Source organism: Ischnura elegans, chromosome 5, assembly GCF_921293095.1.
Source record: "Ischnura elegans chromosome 5, ioIscEleg1.1, whole genome shotgun sequence".
Taxonomy (NCBI): domain Eukaryota; kingdom Metazoa; phylum Arthropoda; class Insecta; order Odonata; family Coenagrionidae; genus Ischnura; species Ischnura elegans.
The window spans coordinates 50742167-50766174 of record NC_060250.1 but is presented as its reverse complement, the minus strand read 5'-3'; the positions used below and the strand labels follow the sequence as shown (position 1 = coordinate 50766174).

Below are 24008 nucleotides of genomic sequence, written 5' to 3'. Positions count from 1 at the left end.
TTTATGACGTATCGAAAACTTCGATTTACTAAACATGACACAATCGATACATAATCGAGCCCCAAATCGATTTCTACAGTAATCCATTTTTTTGCCCCTTGTTAATGCATTGGAAATGTGCGCATCGTATTCTAATTACAATCGCTGTAGCTCATTAATGAAAAAAATATAATCGTCCTGCTCTATTTTTTCCTAATCGATCAATTTTTCTCATGTCTTTCACATGAGGAATTACATTTTGCCCAAATTTAAATGGTTCTATGCAACCTGCATCACCGATTACCTTTACCAGAGAGAATGGCTTAGTACCCACTATGAGAGATTTTCAAGGATAAAATGTCTTCTGTGACGACATATGGATGACTCTGAATAACTGTTTATTTCCGTAGAGTCTGTTATAACATAAAATCCACCAAGAAACAATCAGCTTTCAACTAGCTATTGGGGGGAATGGGGGTAGATTTCTTCCCCCTTTCTAATAGAAAACACTTTTCATCGCCCTAGTGGTACAGCGGTGGCTTTTATTTCGCCACACCAGATCGCAATATTCACTGTAGCCAACGCCTCGAGGTTAATGAAAGTAGCCTCATTTCCTTCTACCCCACCATTAGTATGACCCTTAACGCTTGCTAATCAGAGTAGAAATGTCAAATAAAATTGAATTGTCACCGATGATTTCCCCGAAAAGCTCCTTTAAGTACCCATTTACTAAGAAATCCCTCTGAAAAAGCATTATAAAATTCGGTCTTCTTATAAGAAGACCGAATTTTAGGTTAAACATTTAAAAAATACAAACTATAATACCTACTTTGAGCTACAGTTTTACTATTTAAGTAGTACATTAGAGGAAATATGGATTAAAAATGACATGTATTTTCAATATTCATATATGAGTAGTAGTTATTCCCCCATCTGCCCTAGGCTGCCTCACGACTTTAGGCAATCATGAACTTAATCAGTATAAGTGACTATAATGATGAGGATTCAAAGATTATGAATTTCCATACAGCAGATTAAAAGTCAAATGGTCAAACTGACTAAGACAAATAAAATATCGTAAGGACCGAAGGATCTGATTCCACAAGACATTCAGAAGTTCAGGGGAAAGTATCAAACCAGGCCCCATCGCTGCTCAGCCCCTAATGGAGATGCTTAAGCTTAATTAATATAGGAAGCATTGGAATTAAACTGAAACAACAGAAATAGCAATGAAAAATATTTAAAGTTTAATTCATATTCAAATTCCAAACAATGAAACAAGAGTAAGTCAGAACAAAGAATTATATGAATTGAGTGCTCTAGCATTAGCTGAGGAATTTCCCCTGAGTGTGACTTTCCCCTCAGTAAGCCGCTGACTCATTCCTCAGAGTGATTTTTTCAGCCGCCACCTACTTTTTCAGGAGCAAAGCTGTGGCCAGAAATTTTTTGCAGGGGCTTCATTGGAAGAGGCGGTACATTTTGTGGGGGTTCAGTAGGGATGCACTTAACACGTTGCGTACCGGGGTATTTAAATGTAGAGGAACGATATATCTGAATTGAGGTGTTAACATCGAAAATATGTGCCAATTTGGGCGAATTGCCATTGGTTTAAATACAGTTGAAAAACTCATGTTTAAAATGTATATCTTTACCCTATTAAGTATTATGATACGTTCATTCATAATAATTCTGGAGCAATAACTGAAAGCGTTCTACTAAATACCAATAGTATGCTTTACAATTGTTTAAGTTGACGTGCCAAAATGAAAAAAAATCTTTGTTATTCATTAGAAACACTCAAAAAAAATATCGAGAATTCTCGCCATGCATACGCAACCTGTTGAGACCATATACTCCCAAATCTTTTGAGAAGTTTGAAGCCCTAGCCCACCTTGTGCCTGAGCCCTTTCAGATGATTTGCAGGGCTCAAATTATTTTAAACATTCACCATATGTTTTGGTATGGAATTGAGCTCTAATGCTTTCACACCAAATGTCGGCAGTTCCCAACAGGCATTTTCATATGCAGCAGACCGAACCTTGGCTCTAGCTGGTGTGGATTTTTCAATGCAAACGAACAGACGACGGCTAGGGCTGATGCAGGGGAAGGGAGGTAAAGGAAGTGAGGTAGCAATGGTCGAAGGTATTCAGGCCCTGCCTCAGACCCAACTTCACAAGGCTTTAGTGCTGCTTCTCAGTAATTAAGCCCAGCCCTTCTTCTCATCTATGATACTCCTCACAGTACCTAGTAATCCATTGTGAAGTGGCTACATTTTCAACAGTTAATGCAAAGAAAAATTTTGTTGCATACTCCAACTTTTTACATAAAAATCTATATATGTAAGATAAAATTTTAAATAATAATAAATAAAATATATGTGTGTTTTCGGCCATCATTCCATCTCCACTCCACCATAATGTCATCATCATATGTTTGTGTTCCAGTCTCTTTGCTTCTATTTGTATTTATCTTTATACATGTATGAATTTATTGGCTCCACAAAAGATAATAATTGTTTGGATTGATTTATGACAGTGCCTACCAATTTTATTATATTTTGAAATGTATTCTTTGTTTTTTTTTTTACATCAGTAAAGAATTTTGAAACAAATTTTGAGCATTACTGTTAACAGACTTCTGGCATTACAATCTTAGTACCTTACATTTACTAATTTTGTTATTATCAACGCTAGAAATTTGTTTGAAATTCTACAATGCTCAAAAAATGAGTTATTAAAAAGTTTTATGAGTTTTATTAGTAAAGTGTAAATTATTGAAAATCAAAAGCAATATTTGTTTTTAAAAACACTGCTATTGCAATAAGGCGACCATGGTCTCGTGCAAATAATAGGTTAGAGGGTTGAGTCCACTGGCCGTGGTGATAGCCGGGCACCGTGTTGAGCTGATTCCCTGCGATCCCTGCTGATCGGAGCAATAAGAATACCAGAGTAACTCAAGAGGGCTCCATACTCCACTCCATACAAGAGCTCCATAGAGAGGGGTTTAAAATGTTCTCATGCTACTCATAGCACGGAAAACATTTCCCTCTTGTAGGCACACGCAATAAAGGGTTAATGTAGCAATCTGAGACATCTGGGGGGAATTAGTTGCATAAACCCCCTACCAAAACCATTGGTGATAATAGTAATCTTGGTAGCTTAGTGGTCTGAGCATCTGCCCAGAAAGCAGATCTCGTTATTTTGATTCCTGGTGTAGGTGAAAATTTTCCATTTGTTTTTGGCCATCATTCCATCTCCACTCCACCACAATTTCATCATCATATGTTTGTGTTCCCGTCTCTTTGCTTCGTCTTCTATTTGTATTTATCTTTACACATATATGAATTTATTAGCTCTACAAAAGATAATAATTGTTTGGATTGATTTATAGTATAATATACATGGACACATTAATTTACATATTCAAAACTGAAAAAGTCTCAGTAATTTAGATTTAACAAAAGTGCATGCAACACTTAACATGCCTTTAAATATCCTGCTAACAAGTAACACCGATGAAAAATGCATCAAATCGCATGAAGAGTAATGCTGAGTTTTTTACTTTATAGAAGCCCTATATACATATTTATTTAGTCCGTTTTCAGAGTAAATTTGAGCTATTCTTGAAAAGAGATGAAAAATTGATTGTGTGATATAGACAGCATTAGACAATGCCAAAATAGCACAATGAGGCCCAAGTGAAAAGTATACCACCAACAATACGCTTTTTACTTAACCATTAGATGCTGCATTAACCCATTACCGGCCGAGTAAAGAAATACTTGAAAATATATAATTTTTTCTCTTCATTTTACCTAATAACATGCTAAATAAGGTAAATTGAAAATATGGGCCTTCAAAAAAATTTGCTTATCGTAAAACAAAAATGTTGCGTTTTCGCAACGTTGGCCGAATCCAGTATCTATAGTCATTTATGCAACCCGCATTACAATACATTGCCGTCTCATAGGAATATGCTGTTTTTATTGTCGGATATAATCCTTTACCTTTTTATGCCACGTATATGACAAATATCGATATATTGGATTTAAAAAATCCCTAGATATTAAGTTTTCAATGAGATGTTGTTGTTATTTGACCTAAATCCACTATAAAATAGACATGCTTTACGGTTTGAAAGAAATAAGTCAAAGCAAAAATTTTCTGAGAAGAGCATGTATTTCACATTTTTTCATTGACTTTAATTTTATCATTGCAGACTGAATCACAACGGCAACTAATGCATTTTTTTTTAACTCTATGGCCAAATTCGTCCTTTCATGCTTCGCGAATCCACGATGGATTACATGGCCTAACTTTTTCTATGTTTATGGACGCGAATTGTATAGGGGTACGATATCTACTGACTGATTCACTTGACTTTTAAGATGTGTCTCTGCTAGATACGATTTGAAGTCTACCAGTGAAATTTACTTCCGTTGCATAGCCTGTACAATCTCCTGGCGTTAGTGCAAACGCTGTGCAGTAAGTTGATTAGCTAGGACCTTTTTTCCCCTGAATTCGAGTGCGGTAATTTGCATTATCAAGTAGGTCCACACCTCCCATGTATTTACTATACTCCCCAATAACACGAAAAGTATAATCTTTTATTAACATAGAATAGTATGTGAAATAGTATTTTCTTTTTTCTGCTGAAACTTTTCCCTGTGCCCAAAGAAGCGAAAAACTTGTATTGCTGTCTACAGGGACAATCTAGTTATCATTCCATCGAACAATTCTAAGACCTTCGGCTTTATCAAATGTTTGTTTTCATGTTCCTCTCGGTTTCACATCGATGGTTTTATTATACTCTATCAGGCACTCCTCCGTTATATTTTCATGGATGGCTCCAGGGACAAATAATCCTATTTCTTTCAAAACAATAAATAGTCTTCAAGATGAAAAGAAGTTATCGAAAAACATACGATGATTCGAGGGATCAGGGATAACCTTGAGAATTCCAGAATAACACTTGCTTCAAAGCCTAAATTTCGATGGAAATAATTTTCTATCGCCTGGTTGAACCCTAAAACCGTCTGAATAACATAAGCACCAAAGTTAAAAGCAAAATCTAAAAGGCTTATTTTAAAAGAACATTTATGCACTGCAGTGACCAAAGTAAGGTACTATTTGCTCATCATTTCAAAATTTATACGCAAATATTCCGAATTGTAATAATTTTTAATTCAAGTCGTCAAATTGAGGTCATAATTTACAAATCTGTCATTTTTGTCCAGAAAGGAATTGGCTAAAAAGTATAGATAATTTTTATTAATCTAAATATGTTTTGGTTCAATCATTTCCGAACCAAATCTACGCCTTATCGTCTTCTTTCACTCAATATCTTGTTGTGGAATTCGGTGATATCGCTGAATCGTGGAGTAAGGAAGGACTAATTCGGATTGAATCTACAAAGTTTTGTGTTCCATTGCACCCGAAATGCTATCATGTAATTCATAAATAGTTATTATTTGTTGTAATTCAATATGTTGTGATTAAAATATCAATTAAAAACTGGAAAACACGTCATCTTCTGTAAAAATATTCATTTTGACTCATTTCGTTCAAGCCGTAATGCATCTCTAATTTATATTGGATTTAGGTAAAATAATGGAGCATCTCATTGGAAATATAATATCTAAGAATTTTAATTATCAAATATGACGATATCTGTCAAATACGAGGCATAAAAAGGCGTAGGATTATATCTGACAGTAAAGACGGCATAATCCTACGAGACGAAATTATGTGGTAATGCGGGTTGCATAACTGACTATAGATACCGGATTCGGCCAACGTTGCGAAAACGCAACATTATTTTCCGGATCTGATTTTCGCTTAATGTTAACTCCCTGACGAAATATAAGCTTTAATATCTATTAATTGAAATTTCTATGTCCACATGGCCGAATAAAAAACTTAATAAAGGGAATAGTTACTCTTAGGAAAAATTATTTATCTTGCTTAACAGGAGACTCGAAAATTGACACTTTTTGAGTATTTTTTAAAATATCGAAATACTTATTAAATGTCATTTTAATCTCACTAAAAATCAGTTTAAACTTATTGTTATCGAAAAAAGCGAATTCTACATGAATAAAATTCAATTGAAACATTTTTTTTGCATTTCTCAATAATGTTGCGTTTTCGCAACGTTGGCCGTAAATGGGTTAAAATGCCCTATGTTTGCCCGTTACAGCTGGATTTAATTCCAACCTTGTAGTAATTGCGTGCTTATACAAGAATCCCATGCCTGTACGGGAACCCTAGGCGCTTAAGGTTAACTCGAAGTATGTTTAACATCATTTAGGATCATATCTTTAGTGTTTTGAGAGGGATATCTTCATCTCAAAGACATATGGATGAGCTGCACAGAGAATAATGAGCAAACTAACATAAAATAAGTTTCAGTTTTATAAGAGTATCTAAATGCGATGGTGGTTGGCATAACATGGTGGAACTCCTTCATGATGCACAAAGGTTAAGAAAAAGACTTCGCTGTTCCACAAAATAAAATATATTTGCGACCGGTTTCGATACAGCGTATCATCATCTGGCAATTACAAGTATCAGTACATAAAATTTATACCCTTGAAGGCGTTAGACCTAGCATTAGACATAGCGTACCACTCCACCGCCCCTCTGACGCCTTCAAGGGTATAAATTCTATGTACTGATACTTGTAATTGCCAGATGATGATACACTGTATCGAAACCAGTCGCAAATATATTTTATTTTGTGGAACAGCGAAGTCTTTTTCTTAACCTTTGTGCAGAGTATATAAAAGTTCAAACAAGTTCTAAAACACAGTGAATGATAAATGGACGTTAAATTAAATATGGAATCAAAGAAGGAAGCATGAAAAGGAAATAACCAGATAGAATTTTAAATAATTTAATTGTAGTAAATTAAAACTTTACAAAAATATTTGTTGTAACAGCCCAAAGATTAAAAATTACCTCTTGAAAGAAATAAAATACCACACACCATAGAGAGAGAGCGAATTACTGATCTTAACAATTATACAGCAGACACAATTAAAGGAAACTGCTTCATGTATGAGTTTCCAAAAACATCCCAACAATTCCTAATTCAAATTTTTGTAACTGAACCATAACCATTTCCACAGTGCACAATGTAGTCATAAAAGGGGAAATCCAACAAATTAAATTTCCAAAATTGATAGCATATAACAAACAAATTTACTTTCAAATTATTATCAGGTCATTTTAATTTCAGAGAATATACCATATATTGAGCAAAAGACGAGTTTATTGCTCAGCACAAGCAATCATTAACATTATACATTTTTCATTATCCACACAATGGACTGGAAAAATCATTATCAGTGGCCACAATCAAAATACCCTAGAACTCACAAATCCAGACATCAAATTATGAAGCTCAAGAGAAAGATATTATTATTACATAGACATATTATTAATCTCATCACACAAGAATAAAGGTAATGGCAACCTGCTAAAAGAGCCAAGTATCCGTATCTATGAAATTGATAACATCTTTAAATGATAAAGACAATTACATATGTAATTTAATCACCCCGAAAAGCTTTCATCACCATCAGAAATGTGAGTATTAGAAGATCAAACTGGTAGCCAAATGTCTTTTAAAGCCTGGGATCTTAATTCATGGCACAAGGTATGCTAGTTAAAAATAATTGTAGTGATAGACAATTATCTCTAGAAATGTATCAAAATATAAGCAACAATCATGGAATCCTGAAAACAGGTAACCATCCTACCTCTTAAATTATACTTTTGAGGCAGGGTTTAACAGTTCAAAAATCATGAAAGCTCATGCTCCTGTTTCCAGAGGTAGATAATGATATGTTTTGATGCCATTTTATCCACTATGAAAGACAATTTTTGCCGTTGAATATTTTTTTCAAAACTACTAGTCAACTGCAATTGAATATTTTTATAACATTTCATTTGTATTGCCTTCAAATATAAGATTATTTAGATCTTACATCATGATTAGAGCTAAAAAATGCACATCAAGTAATAGCTGTGAGGGATTTTTAATAGTGCCATAATATTCCACTATACAACCTAATGGACATTAATTGTCCAGTTGTCCAAGCTCAAGGCATTTTAAGCAATAAAAGTATTTTAATAAATACTGCAAATACAAATGAAACACAATTTTACAGATGTCATAAATACAGCCAACATAAAAATAAATTAAGACATATAATAAGTAGTTACCCTTGGTATATTACTTTATACCGCACACATTGTATACTTATGATGATTTGCTTTTCATAATCACAGCAGACATTTAGTGAAATGATTCAATCACCCTCACTTAACAAATCTACAAATATGTACAAATATTATAGATAAAAACCTGTACATGGTTCCACCATAAGCAAAAGCAAGTGATACACTTTACCTACAACTGTGGTTAATTGGACTTATCTTCACCTCAGTGAGCATGCATCTCATCAGCATTTGTGTAAACAATTATTTTCAAGTTATCTCATATTTATGCCTAAAACCACAGAGCCTCTTTCAAGCGGAATTAACAAATAAAAAGGGGATTGGGTTGGTATAGTGGCTTAACTGCTGGCTTCCTACTCCAATGGTCTGGGTTCAATTCCCAGCTGCAGCCGAGATTTTTCAGAGGCTGCCTTATCCCTGCCTGAGGGCTTTGAGGAGGGCACTTCAAGTGCAGCACTCTGTCCGTCAGATGGGACGTTAAGCGGTAGTCCCCTTGGCACCTTTTGATAGGAGTAGGCTAATACCAAAGCCCTGTTTCTCTCCACCCTTCCCTCCCTACCATTCCCTCATGGTGCATGACCTTAGGTGTTGATCATTTCCACCAAATACCATACAATTAGCATATGAACAGGAATTTTGCACGCACAAAAGTACATTAAAGGCAGATTCAGCATCATTACTAAAGTAAGTTGAATTCAGCTAGTATTCAGCTAAGGATTCAGCTAGGGATAGTCATTCTTCATCACCCAAGTTCTTGAAAATGAGCAAAACTAGGTAAAAATGATTAACTGAAAACCACATAAATACAGACTGCTTGCAATAAAAAAGTGAGTTGTTAGTAATTTTTTTACTTTTGCTAAGAATGTGCCTCTTATTCTCATATACTCATACCAGTTACAATTCCAAACAAAATTGTAAACAAATATGAAAGTGCATGTATCTCTTACAACACCAGAAAATTTCAGAGCAATTTAAATCACAGCTCTTGCGTATTAGCGATTTGACATTTTAAAATTTTAAAGAAGGGCTCATAATGCTCTTAAAATCTGTCAATATTTCAGATGCACATATTGACGAACCAAAGAGTAATCAGAGATCTAAAATCTCAAAACTTGCAATTTTGGATCTGAAAGGTATGGATAGAGACTGAGGCCAGGTTAAATAAATTCTGGTCAAATATTTCTACACAAGAAAAGATGAGTTTAGATCAATAAAGCCTATCGAAAGAAATAGTGAGAAGTAGCCATTAGTCTGATGCAGAAAAGGTGTTACCACAGGAAGTGCAAGAATCCCAACCAAAGGCTATACGTTACACTTAACCCTTTCGCGCCGAATTCCGCACCTGTGCGGCGAGGATTTTTTTTCCTCAACTACGAATGCCACACCAGTGCGTCCTGAATGTTCTTACCCAAACAAACGAATGCCGCGCCTGTGCGGCACAGGTCGAAAAAAGTGACCGTGGCAGACACAATAGACCCACGGACGCGGTCGCCCCTTGTGATCCGCCTTAGCGCGAGCCCAGCCCCTTCTTCGGCCGCTCAGGTCGACCCTTTCCTATCCTCTCCACGCGGTCAACTACTGTTATTTGCAGTGTGTTTTCCAAAAAAATATTTGTTGCTTACTTTTGAAATCCAATGCTAGAAATGAATTCATCTTTTTTTGCTGACCACATGGAAATTTCAAACGAAATTCTAACGTTAATATCAACAGAGTTATAGAACAACTAGTAAATATACTAAATCCGTCTATATAAATGTTAGAACTTCGTTTAAAATTTCTGCACGCTCAGAAAAAAACACGAAATTCATTTTGAATTTAAAAAAATCGATACGAACAACAAATATTTGCATATATTCTGCGTTAATATTTTAGCTAGTTGACCGCGGACTCGTGCTAGGAAGGGGCTTTTAATCCTTCTAGGGTCTGGGACGGAGGCCGAGGAAAGGGATCGGCGCCCCACCGAGTTGGGTCCAAATATGTTTCGGGAGGGACCCACTGCCTTTAGTCGACGCGGAAAGGCTTCGTACAGAGGAGTAAAGAAAACTTTCAAGAGACTCGTATTGAGGAAGAATTTCCTTCAACGAAGGTCCGGCGCGAATGGGTTAATGAGCTAAATCAAAAGTGGAAGAAATACAATCATACAAGAAAGAAGGCACATGCTCTGATTTATTCATGCAATAAATTCCAGTTCTATTTGATGACACTGCAGAATGATAATAAGAAGAGAAGATTGAATAAATGGACGAGCACAGATCATGGCTGATCAAGTTTAAGCATATCTATAATATGAGTTGTTCTCTTGTTCCATTTTGTCAGATATAAAAGATGGCATGATGTATATATTATAGTACGTACAACTTGCTATAATGATTTTTATTAAATATTGGACATGTTTTTATAAATCAGAAACAAAGAATTAAATATTCATTATCATGATAGGGTTCTTACAGAGAGGTTCTTATAATTTTGGGTGCCGTTCATTTAGAGGGAGTATACTTAAAACTCACTTCCAAACATTTCAGGGAGTAGGTGAACCCCTCAATCCCCTTGTTCATCATATCCGTGGATTTAGCAACAAAAACATAAGGTAGCAAGCCCATTATCCTAATAACAAAGCACCCTCCATTCAAGATAAAAAGAGTGAGTGAGCCTGACTTGATAATGACTTTTTGACAGTATTATAACCACAAATAGTAGAATATTTGAGTCAAAAGGTTATAGAAACTCATTAATTGATATTTCATTATGAACAGTAAATTCATTATAGCACAAGGACATCAAAATTTCCATCACTCATGTGAACTATTCATGGACATACCTCAAGAACCAAGGTAGACATTCAAGCTCAAAAATGAGATATGAAGATGATGGGAACAATGCTGTCACAGGCAGGAAAGAAAATAGCAAATTACTTTCATTATTTTAAGTAAAAGGGCTTGTCTTTTCCAGAAGCAATGCCACCATAACCTCATCCCCGATTTGCAAGAGTATAAAAGCTGAGAAAGCCTTACAATTGCCTTAAAAGCTATATATAATAACTAATAAGCCTAGGCATTTAAGTCCTATTTTAAACCATATGCTATGCTAGGAAATTATTTTTTTTTAATTGCTCACATTAGGAATCACAGTAAATCACTAATACATATCTCAATGACGAGCGAATAAAACTCTTACATCCCAAACATATTTCAGAAAGGGCGTTCATTGACCACCAAGAATTTTGATTTGTCGCTCTTTTTTGGATTTATTTTTAAGTTCATTTGTCAACATTATTTCTTGTATTTCTTGCTGGTATAAATAATTAGTTTTCATTCATGCACCTCTTAGGCAGATAAAATTGAATTGAATACAGGAAACTAGTGTATCCAAAAACATTAAGTAGGAAGGAAGTAGGCAGATTTCTATAGCTACTAAAAATAACATCAATTAAAAACTGATGACAGTTTTCGCATAAACTACAAAAGGTTACCCACTGCAGATGAGTCTACAAGCAATCTAAGGGTTAATCTTGTACAGAAGAAAATCAGTCATTTCAGTGAATCAGTTTCATTTCTTATTGAAGTCTTAAGTGAGTGGTTATTACAAATAAAAGCATGTTAATGAGTAAAATGTAGTGAGTAGTGAGCAAAATAGAGATTAAGAACATAAGGAACTGTCTACAAATATGCCATTCATACGTACAATAGTACGCTATCAGGGTTAATGATAACTTCCCATCATTTATTTTTTCCAATCCACTACCAGGAGGGTCTTCATCCCCCAACCAAAATTTTTTTCCCATATGACGGCTACCCACAATACATCCACTGTTGAGACCACTAGCCCTGGGGCAACTATCCTCAGACACTCCATTTTCTACATATATTTTGTCCATTTCATTATGTCAGCCAATAACTAATCACCAATTTAACTTTCAGCGATAAGAAAAAAATTTATATGTAACTGACTAAATTAACAACAAAATGTCAGTAAACGCAACCTGCAAGCCGCCGCCACCACCACCCAATGCCCCCATACCCCATGTAAATTTCTGGTTAAGTGCCTGTTCCAGTCTGAATTTTTAAAATCTCCCTGGCTTTACAACTATCTCAAAAAAGTAGTAATTAATTTTTTTATAGAAGACTGCAGCAAGTTATTGTATTCTGAAGCAGAGTTGAATGGAAGAATTAAAAGTCAAGAAGAACCAAGAATGGGCAACTGCGTGCCGCCCAGGCAAGATGGAAACAAAACTCTCACCTCGTCGGTAGGAGTTTTTCCCAGACCATAATCTGATTTCCTCCCATTTCCATTACTTCCAGTCCTGATTTTTACGTCCCATATGAACCCTCATTCTGTACCAACAACTGTCATTAAAAGATCCAAAACCTCCAACATTAAAATTCACATGAAGATTTCATAAAAACACAATGCTAAAATTTTCAAAGGAAAATGCACAACCATTAAATTATCAAAACTGATCAGCCATAAAAATCAAAAATCTTGATAAAATCTTCATTAAATAGGCAATGTACTGGTGATGTCAAGAATATCCTAGAGAAAATAGTACTTTAACATTAAGGGTAATACAAAATTATACACTAATTATTTTATATAAATACATACACAGTATATTAACTCATAGATAATCTTAAAACAAACAATGAAATTAACAGTTGGACCATAAATGTGTCACTAACAAGTATTGCACACCAATTGGAAAATTTAGACTACAGTATACATCCACCTTACATTGAGTTTGACCTATGATAGATTTGGCATACTAACTGAGCGCATTTTGCACAGGCTTTTTAGAATTTCAAATTTTTCTCCTACTCGCAAAGTAAGTCATCAATTAATTAATTACACACATTATTTGTACATGAAAATTTTTTTACTTATGCGCTGATGCTTTCTCAACTGATTCCTTGTTTGGAAGTACTGCCGATTCTTCATACTTCTGAATTCGCTGTACAATCAGGAATTGAATAATATCAAAAAGTTACTTTATAACATTAGCTGTAAAAATAGATCTAAAATTCCCAATTCCTGGTTTAAGTTTTGAAAGGGAAAGGCCAACATAAAAACAAGCACATAAGCAGATAAATTTTCATTGCCTACATCATGCTGATAATAACTAGTTCCTCCATTCAACATCAATCCATCTTGCCATGAGGAAACAAATCAGTCCGTAACTAATCTTGTTCGAGTTTAGAGATGGATAACTCAGCCTGTGGATTAACAGGTCTGTTAAAAAAAATATTAAATACGGAACCTTCTTTCCGTCTCTATTGCAAGCCGTTCGGGGTAAAAATTTTCCGACAAGATATCATGACCAATACAAAATGTGAAATAATGGCAACCGTAATCACTCCTATTACCTGTCCTTAACCAGTTATGAAAGCTTCATTGACAAAGACAACACACACAGCTAAAGCAGTGTATATTGCTGTAAAGAAAACATTGAACAATGTGCTATTAACTCAACATAGAATCTAATGAAAGATGATTTGTTCAGCTGGCATATGAAATGCTGGTTACAATACTTCTTAACAGTCTGATTTATCCTTCTTTGACCCTTGAAAAATATACCAGATGCTTATAAAGTTACTGATAGAGTCCTGCAATGCCATAATGTCACTAGTGTAGTGGAAAGAGAAATAAGATACCAAAGTGACATGAGTTTTTTCTCATTAAGTCAGTTACAATACCAAAGAAAAAAATCACAAAACACAGCAAAAGGCAACATGGGTAAGACTCAATAACATGAGCAGACAAAAAAATCACAGTTTCAAATTCACAATTTTGTTAAATATTAAAATTACTCCTTAAGATGCAACGGACGACGGAGGGAGCATTGTCATGGCAATAAAATTTTCTGAATTATCCATTTTACATATTTTCATAGGTCTTAAAAAAATATTAACACAATTCAGTAGCAACATATAAGCTTATCTCACACATAAAGTACCTACAATTTGAAAATGTACATTCTAGGAGGTATAAATAATTACAAACAATCAACTTTCAAGAAGAGATCAGTAACTGGGTCAATAATCATGCATGGAGAAAAAGTACACAAAGTTGTGAATCAATGGAGCCACATCAATAATAGGTATCATGATAATGACATGCAGTGTTGTCATTTGATGCACACAGACAATGACCATTATGATACTCTTTATATTCAGAATAGGCATTAACTAGGCCACACAGTTTACAATTCTAATTTTTTAAGCATGATGCAAAGGGTTTATAATAAACCAAAATAATATAAAAATGAAAGCTACCCATTCCAAAATGACATATGGGTCCATATTTGTAGTCTACACATAAATAGTTATACAATTATTTAAAACTTAAAAATAATTTAAAATACCTAATGAATATCAAGCATATGTTCATACTATAACCTTCATTCCATAATCAATGTAGCAAGTGTACCAGACATATGCCAACAATAGTCACATTAAGATTTGAAAAGTTAGGCTATATTCCTTATAGCCTTCACACTCACCAAAAAAGGGAAAAGAAACCATTTACTGAGCCTTTTCCTTTGTCTGTGGATTTTTATAATACAGAGTGGCAGCTAAAATTGAGCTGCTGAGGAAAACTGACACACCAAAATTGCAGAGAAGATTTATATCTGCAGAATCCATGTAAATCGTGTAGATACGAGCTGAAAGACATAATTTTCACCGGTTAGAACAAAACTTCAGCCAACAAGTAACTGAAAATACCAAAATTTCATCATTAACAAAAAATATGACAAAGAATATAGTAAATTAATCATTGCTAAAAGTAAGATTTAAGTCAAACACTGCTGGCAAGTTTAAGTCAAATATATGCAATACTTAAGTCCTGATAAGCATACAGTGACATACATTATAAGCACACATAGCTACAATATTTGTGAACCAGCAAAAATTAACACTGGGGATCTTCCTCCCAACTACAAGATGTGTTTATTATACAAAAGAAATTAGTGAGAAGTATGTGCAAACTAAAGTGTCGAGCTCATTGTCGCCCTTTTTTTAAAAGCCTAAAATTACTCACTGTACCTTGTGTATATATATGTATATCAGAGTGTTATATATGTAAAAAGGTATAAGGGCAGTTTTCTCATGAATAATAGCATACATTCCTACGAAACCAGGAGATGTAATGACGTTCACGTCAAACAATCAAACCTAGCTCTGGTATCTAGAGTGCCTGAGTTCATGTGTACTAAATTGTATAATAACTTACCTGTATATATTAAAAGTATAGAAAGTATTAATGTTTTTAAAAAGAGTGTCTCAGTTTACTTACTAGAGAAGTGTTTTTATAGTATAAAAGAGTATCTTCAATGTGAAATGTAACATTTTTTATGTGAATTTGTTAATTTTGACGTGCCCTATATACTTGTGTTATGATTGTATCATGATGTAATGTGTCCTTTGGGCAAATAAATATTATTATTATTATTAACAATTTGTTTTAATTTATTTCTTAGTCTGTCAGAAAAGCTTGTTTTGAGGCTTAACCCTTTCAGGCGGTGGAGTTCTCTCCTTAGTATCACTGCTGTACTGAGCCCAGAGATACTCTTCTGTCTCCTCTGTACGGAGCATTTTTGCAGGACATTTATTAAGAAGAGTCCCGTGGATAATCACACACGCTCAGCACCAATCTTTTTTTACCCTTCCTAATGGGGACTCCGCATTATCTCGGACTCTGAGGATAGTTGGACTTCCTCCTTTTAGGGTTTACAACCCTACCAGCAGCATTGGTTTGCAATCAATCATGCTTTGTTAATATGAATTAGCTATACGAGTACTTGTTGCTTGCAAGTAAATTGCAGACTTTGAATTCCTCGTTTCATTCTGATAATCGTCAAATTTCGCACAAAGCTCTAACATCGAAATTAATGCATTTAATATAGCAACAATTTCCATGCTGATTTTTATATTGAAAACGAGATATGAGTTAATATTTATCGCAGAATTCTGTTTAAAAAAACAATGCTCAAAAGACAAAGAATTGCATTCTTAGTTAGTATTTTTTGAGAAGGAACAAATATTTACATATTTCCAAAACTGACTGAGTCAACAACTGAATGACCGCAGTCCCATGCCACAAAGAGGGGTAATGTAAGATGAGGGATCAGGGTACCTGCTCCCGGATTTTGGAGGGTACGGCCCGCTTTGTTGGGTCCCAAAACTATGACTTCAAGCACCCGAGACCATCAAAAAAGGGGGGGAGTAATGAAACTTATATTTTCGGCATTCGTTCTCCTGCATAGAAAAATCTTCGACAAAAATTTGCGGCTTTCGTCTCCAGGGTCAAGAAATGTACTGCCACATATTTTCATCATTAGCAGCGAAAGGGTTAAGGTTTACAAAGCCATAAAGAGAAGCAATTTTATGACTCAGCAGCAAATCCTATGAAATTGATGGGAGGTATTGGTTGTTAAAAACAGCCAATACATCTTAGAATTCATAGTTTCCTCACTTGGCTGTTCTTAGACAATTAAAAGGAGCCTAAGAGCTAGCATCTGAATTAACAGATGTATTTGGCTACGACAACAAGCATGTGTACACATGCACCATATGGCTTCAGGAGATGCAACAGCAAAATACTATTCATGTATGATAAATATAATCCATTGTCCCTGGGTATTGGACACGATTAGGATTTACAAAATTGGTTGATCAAGTAAATGGAGAGATCATTCTGACCACAAGATTTTGGGTTATAAGTAACGAAGGATCAGTTCAACTTTTTGGTCAGCTTAGATTCTGGCTAGCTTCTTGACATCGGTTCTCAATTCTTGCTCTTAATCAAGTGTTTCATTTTTAAAAGCAACTAACAATTTTCAAATGAAAACTATCAAAAATGGTACCCTAAGTTATCCCTCAAGTAATTGGTAACAAAAATGGCATTCTGTTCGATGTATATATGTAATGTAAATTCCGGTTCTTCGCTTAGGAACGGGCAGACTCAAGAATTAACGAGCCAAACTCAATTAGACTAAACAACCCAATCTCTAGACTATGGACTACCACCCATATTACAAACAAATTCTGTGGTTTGTGGAAACCACAGTACATATCTTCAGTAAGGAAAGTATGTCCAGCAACAGTGGACTTCATGGGTCTTGAGGGGGCTTGTGCCCCCTCTAAAATTCGTCATGGGGGAAGGAAAAGAAGTGTCAGGCTAGTTTATTTTCCCCAGAGTGTCGAGTTATCGAGAGTCGAGTTTCAGAGACGACTTGAGAGTCAAGGGTTTTAATGTTGATCATATGACTCTTCTAAAATGCTAAAATAAAACTTTGAAATTCACTATTTATAAAATTTCCCGGGGCAAGACCTCCAGTATGAGCCCCCCTAATGTTTTTTATAAGTATGCACCCCTGTCCAGCAAACATGGCAATGGTCATAAAAAGGGATGGAGTTGGTGTGGTGGCTAGAGCGTACGACTACCCAGTTGGTCTGGGTTCAAATCCCAGTCGCGGCACAGATTTTTCAAAGGCCTTGAGTGCCTTGGGGAGGGCTCTTCAAGTATAGCACTCCAACCGTCAGATGGAACAACATTTCACCATGGTCCCCCTAGCACCTTGCATAAAGAGCAGGTTAAAGCCGACACTAGGACTTCTCTCCATCCTTCCCTCATGGTGCAAATGACCTCAGGTACGATTCACCTACTCCTAATACAACACTGCAGATATCACAAGCCAAGTTCACAAAGGGGTGGCACATGGGATTAGGATACTTCCAAGCTCTTTCCCCAACTATCAAAATAAATTGTAGGGGCTGGCAGATGCCATTGTGCAAAGCAAGATATTTGTACCAAAGCAATGAAGTGAAATTTTCACAGCAGAAAAAGTCAGCCAAGTTCAGAGAAAGCTTAAGGGACCATTTCAATAGGGAAGTGCACTAATTTTTTTTTATTGCTGAAGTTGAAAGTTTAGCCTAAAAAAGAAACATTAGTATTGTCACTTTTATTTTCTGCATCTGGGGTATGCACTTTAAAACGTTTTGAAAGTCGGAAAATTTCATGTTGCGCTGAAACACAGTGCCTCCATCTTGATTGAGATGTGACGTCACAAGGCAGTAGTCACCAGTGGAGTATCGCTGAATTCCGTCGCCTTCTTTAGCGCGGCGAGAGTTTCCGGGAATCGGTGGAGTTTGCTTCCTAAAACTATCGTCTAGTACCGAAAACATGAATTCAAAATAGAATTATAAATGATTTTTTGTTCCAAATTTCATCTCGACGTCGAAACAAAAGCCTGGAGAAGATATTCATTCCCGTGCCTTAAGCACAAGCTATACGGAATAAATGGTTCAAGGCTGCTCCTGACTCTTACCTATCGATGATATTCTGTTTTGAAGATCATTTGAAGGTATTGTAAGATCAAATTGATATTTATATTATAATAATTTACTTAATAGGTACCTCAGTCACATCAGAAAGTGTTGAGTCAAAATATAGCATCTTCCGCGTAGACCTACGTAATTTATAAACTGAAAGTAGTTTGGTTAAAGAATTATGGCGCGACTGTTTTTTACACGACCGGGCAAAATGCGTACTTTGCCCATGATATGTGCATATATGATAACAAACGATTTTTGTTAAAGTTAATCTTTATTTGTTGAAATTAGTACATTTAAAGGTGATGCAGATATAAAGGTACACGGCAGGTCGCGCGACGTAATTTGTACTCCACTGGTGACGGGTTCATCTTGCTGATCCAAAAAATTAGCTACAATATCTCGAACTTTGAAAACTCGCAATATAGGCAGTCAAAGTACATTGTAAGAATACACGAGACCATTATAGCCCAGAATGTACGTGCAATGTCGAAACCCTTGCTTTTCAAAGATTGACGTATTTTATACGCCAGCGCGCCCGGCCCAGGGTTATCAACTTTTATTTCATCCTATTTGTTAGTTGAAATTATATTTCAGAATGGTTCTTTTAGCACTGCTACTGAGGTAAACTGGTAGGTACTAAGTACAAGGTACTGAGGTATGTACTGAGTAAGTAAACTCCCTTTGGAGTAATGTGAATTACAAGTGTTCGAGATATATGGCATTTTATATTCGCTTTGTGTTCTTATTAATTATGCCTGTACGCATATTGTTGCTTGCCGCGAGCCTTTAATGGTATGTGCTCTTGCAAGAGTGGTTTTCATTTTTAATGTGGAAGTTGGTCAGTATAAGCAAAGAAAAAATTAACATTTTAGCGCACACCAACCCTTGTAGTCATCGTATCTCTGCGTTTGTAATGACACTGCTAAAATACCTAAACGCCATAATGATGATAAAAAAATTGTCTCATGTCAATTATTGCTGCAATTTTAATTAATGATAAACTTGATGCCGTATGATCACAATGAAGACAACAAAAAATTATGCCATGACGCAGTCTTGAACCACGGTCCTTCGGGTGAGATATATCCTTTGAATCGTGCACACTACCACTACCCCAACCGACCCATTAGGACAAAGTGGACATTTTGGATTTATATATATAACTTTTAAAAAGTAACGCATGAAAATTAATTAATTACAGCCTAACTAACGCCCTAATTGAAAAAGATGCAGCAAGGTACGCGGTCTCCCCTTGTTAGCCTTAACGTCTCGCATTTCTATGGAGCGTTGAACCTGTCCTCCTTATTCAGTAACCATAAATACATCAAAGTTTGGTATACCATTTATAAATCGTTGGAATTTTCCTTCTCCCAACCAAGATTATATTTTCTTGAACCCTTCCTGGTAAGCGAACCATTGCAACAACCAGCCAGCTCGGAAATAAGGCTAACATCCCATGATTCTAGTAGCGAAGGGCGAACGTTCCGGCCGGCGTGAATACATACGCAACGAATAAGTCTTGCAGCAAACGTCTGAAATAGGTTTATTAGTTTGACTCGGTCCTTACAAAAAAAGTTTTGGCATGATAAACGGCATTGTGTCAAAATATACCCAGCGAAAAATAAATGCCATCATGCATTTATTAAAGATTCAATGTGCTATTCGTACTACTCTTTCCAAACTTGAAGTTGACACGTAAATGATTATTAATATATTACGCAATGATGAAGTCGTTTACTCAAAAGAGAAGCAGCCACATATATATTCTGAAGATATTTTATGACAGCAAAAAACGGATACCCTCAAATTCTGTAATTTTTCTATGCAATAATAGTGGTAGAACTAAACGGTGTAGAAGCTGCCTTCTGCTACTGCCTTGTGACGTCACGGCCAATATTCAACATGGACACCCGTTTTCGCGGCCTTTGAATTTTTCCATATTTCAGACGGCCATCTCGAATAAAGTATTCACTATTAGGATTTAAACTGTGGTTTTACGACATTATGTTATTCTGAACTCTAATTTAAAAAATGTGTTTGGTGCATTTGAAACACTAGTGCACTTCCCTATTATGATGTCAAAGAGTGTCAACTAGATTTGTGTGCGACAGTAAAAATTCAATGGTGGCAGTAACCTAGTTTTCTTTGCAGTGAGTGCTGGCATCGATGCAAATGGTCTTTATAGAAAGAAATTTAGTGTTTTTAATTACAAGTAATCACATTATAAGTACAAATTACTTCCTACTCTACATGAGCAAATTCTCCAGCCTGCAGCATAGTTCAGGGAAGATGTACCCTCACCCAAACAATCAACCCTTAGGACTGAAATACAGCATGAGTAATGGGATAAGTACAAATGTATTACCCACCAACTGTACACCTCACTCCCAAGTTAAGAGGAGGGAACACTTTGATTTCCTCATGTTTACAATAACATTCATTCTCAATCACCATGTAACTTTCTTGAAATTAGAATATGATATCAGGCAATTATGAAAACAAAACTACAATGGAGGAAAATAATTGTATACATACTCAAATTTGTAAAAGCTGAAATGACCCAAGTAATAGCACTTATAGATGTGGAGTCTTTGGCTCTGAGAATAGCAAGGAGCTGGACAACTTTGCTTGATGCAGAAACTGGAGTGGTGAGTGGCTACAGGAGAGAGAGAAAACCAACAATCAAATAGGGACTCATTTTCACCAGAGAAACTTATAAGGTAAGACATTGAAATCCGAAAATAAATTATCATATGTCCTTTTAAGAGTCACATTATCCTATAAAACACTCAGTGGTTAAGAATGAGAGTGAATAAAAATAAGATTAGTAAATAGATAGATTAGTTGCACAGCATTCAGTGTTCACAATATGAAATTTTCAGTACAGTCTAAGTATAAATATGTAAAATGATTCAGACGATGATGTAGAATAACACACTGTCATAAGGGTAAAAGTGAAAATCAAACTGAACACAATTTCTGACTAGGAACCTAAGTTTTCAAGTTTTTGTGTGATGATCAAGCCACCGAAGTATTTGCATTAATAATAATGAAGTCTTTCTTTACTTAGAGGAAAATTGCATGACACTTCGTCATCAGCTTATCAACATGATGGCATTATATACGAAGGCCTTTGGATAAGGCTCAAAATACATAGTCAAAGAGAAAAAAATATTTAGGCCAATTTAGAAATTAAATTTAGTTCCTGTCTTTTCGTGGCTATTTCTGCGGTTGTTACTGAATAGCAAGTTAAAACGAAAAACTGAAGTTTTTATAGAAAAACATACTGAACTAAGCTCCATAGAGAATAGGTCCGATCAATATTTAATTGAACCAGGACAATTGAGAAAGGGAATTGAAATGCCACGGCCATCACTATGTTTGTAGTATTGATAGTAATGATAGCATTTCCTGTACTCCGTACCCATTCAATGTTGATCATACATTCACTCACCACAAGCAGAGTCAATATGGGTGCTGGTAAAATACCGCTTAAAAATCCACCAAATATGGCCAAGTACAACCCAAACAGCCCGGCGCTGACAACGTTTAGAAGATCCATATACTTTAAAACTAAGAATATGAGGATGATTTCTTGGAAAATTATAATTGGGTATTCCATGTAGGACAGTAGAGCGTAACCATTGCAATAATTATACGATGCCACCACTGAATAGCTGAAAAATGATGCAGAGTGAAATAAGCAAATTGAAAGTATTTGTTAATCGACTTCAATAACAAGTGGAAGACATTTACCTTGATAACTCTAGCATCAGGCCATTGATACTGATACCTTTAACACTTTTCACTTTAACAAGGTTTAAAATTTGAGGAACTTTCATCACAAGACATAGGGTGATTGTGATGATACTTAAAATATCAGAAATGGCTTGCAATATTCCGTAGTATTCCCCCATGTTGGATAAGATTTCCGCTTCCTTGGCGAGATGATGACCAACTGCTCAGGAATGACAGCACTCAACCGCAATAAACACCAAGGTCAATCCTGCGGAATGGAACAATAACAACCTCCGCGAAAACACAATCCAAAATCCAGCGGGCGGCTCCGAAAACTTCGTGCCGCTCACCGGTCGTCAGGCGCTCGATGCTAAAAATTCGAAAATCCGCACTGCGCCAGCACGGGAAAGGTCGTGCAAGTCAATAGGTTTTGGTGTTACTTAATTAGATTACCGCGTTTTTTTTGTAAACACGTAATGAAATACTCTTGTGGTTTACTATTTTCTCTTTTATTGTTTCCTATGGAGGTTGTCGCGTTGATCTCGTTATATTTTGGAGGTTGACCTCCGTATTTCCAGTTTCTAGGTATCTCTCGAGTTAATTCGTATTTCACGGAGCCAAAGGTTGATATTAATCCTTTTCTATAATTCTCAAGGCCTTCCTCTTCTCAGCAAATCAAGGACTTTCCATGATTGACGGACATCGCCCAATTAATTCTCCAAATAGGTGCCAGAAAAGGAACCGGTTTGGGGTTGAGCTAAATTTGGCCTTCGCACGATAGGTGTTATTGTAAGCTTCCTTCCATAGACCCAGGATGCCGTTGTTGTTGTTTTTATTGCGGTGACGAAATAGTGGAAACTACACGAAACCACTTCGAGGTCTCTTAGTAAATAGCCCTCGAGGTTAGCCGTCAGATTTCAGAACAAAATTTATACCTTCTCGCTCCACATTGACAATAACATTTGGGTTGAAACTGTGCAGGTATGAATTCAGAAGTAGTCATATATAATCACCCCTTGTGGTTATTAGCTAACATTAGCTTCTTGAGGATGTTCAAAAAGAGCAACAAAGAGGAAAGAAGAACTCTTGCGTAGGTGATCAGATTTTAAGAACTAAGCCTAGAGTAAAATTGTTCTCTCTTCTCCTTTGAATGAATCATTTCGTAAGTTTTCCAAGAAAAATATCAGCTAACTTTCTATTTCATGTTAGTTAATAAAAGTGTATAAAAATTTCAACTACATATGCAACCAATGAGCACAGGATTCTGTATGTTGAAGATAAAAACATCCATTAGAGGCATGAGAATTGGGCCAATCATGCCTCCAACAAAGGGCTTCTTCACCTTTTTTTTCTTACCATAGCATAAATTCATACTATACAACAGAAATTCGCCAACTTTCGCATATTAATTGAGTCACACATTAGTTTGATATGGCATATTTTATCAAATGTGCCTACGGGAGATGAAATAGCAGCAAAATATCAACTTTGAATTGAATTTAAGCCACATTTTAAAAATAAATCCTACAGTTGTATAGTAGCACCTGAATAGCAAGTCAGAAAATCACCATCTATATTTTCCATCAAATATGATTTTCCAGAATTATTTTTACCATTTCCTGGCAAACTTAAACCCGATGAAATTCCCTAACTTTTCAGGTTTTTCAGGGAAGTGTCCACCATGCTAAACAGTAGGGAATAAAATCCACACACGAGAGAA

The 24008-nt window shown here is 35.6% G+C and overlaps 1 protein-coding gene across 1 annotated transcript; it reads right to left on the bottom strand.

The window, feature by feature from the left end:
* Positions 1-10363: 10363 nt before the first annotated feature.
* On the bottom strand, positions 10364-23916 carry LOC124158872 (solute carrier family 66 member 3). Its single transcript, XM_046534267.1, has 4 exons — positions 22307-23916; positions 22005-22227; positions 21086-21206; positions 10364-14877 (listed from the first exon to the last, which is right to left on the bottom strand). The coding sequence occupies exons 1-4, from the start codon at positions 22465-22467 to the stop codon at positions 14738-14740; spliced, it is 645 nt and encodes a 214-aa protein (XP_046390223.1). The 5' UTR covers positions 22468-23916; the 3' UTR covers positions 10364-14737.
* Positions 23917-24008: the final 92 nt, after the last annotated feature.

Coding starts and splice junctions, on each gene's coding strand:
- LOC124158872 (XM_046534267.1), bottom strand. CDS start 22,467: ATGGGGGAATACTACGGAATATTGCAAGCCATTTCTGATATTTTAAGT. Junction 21,207..22,004: donor CCATATTGACTCTGCTTGTG/GTGAGTGAATGT, acceptor TCTCTCCTGTAG/CCACTCACCACTCCAGTTTC. Junction 14,878..21,085: donor TTCAGCTTTTACAAATTTGA/GTATGTATACAA, acceptor TATGTCTTTCAG/CTCGTATCTACACGATTTAC.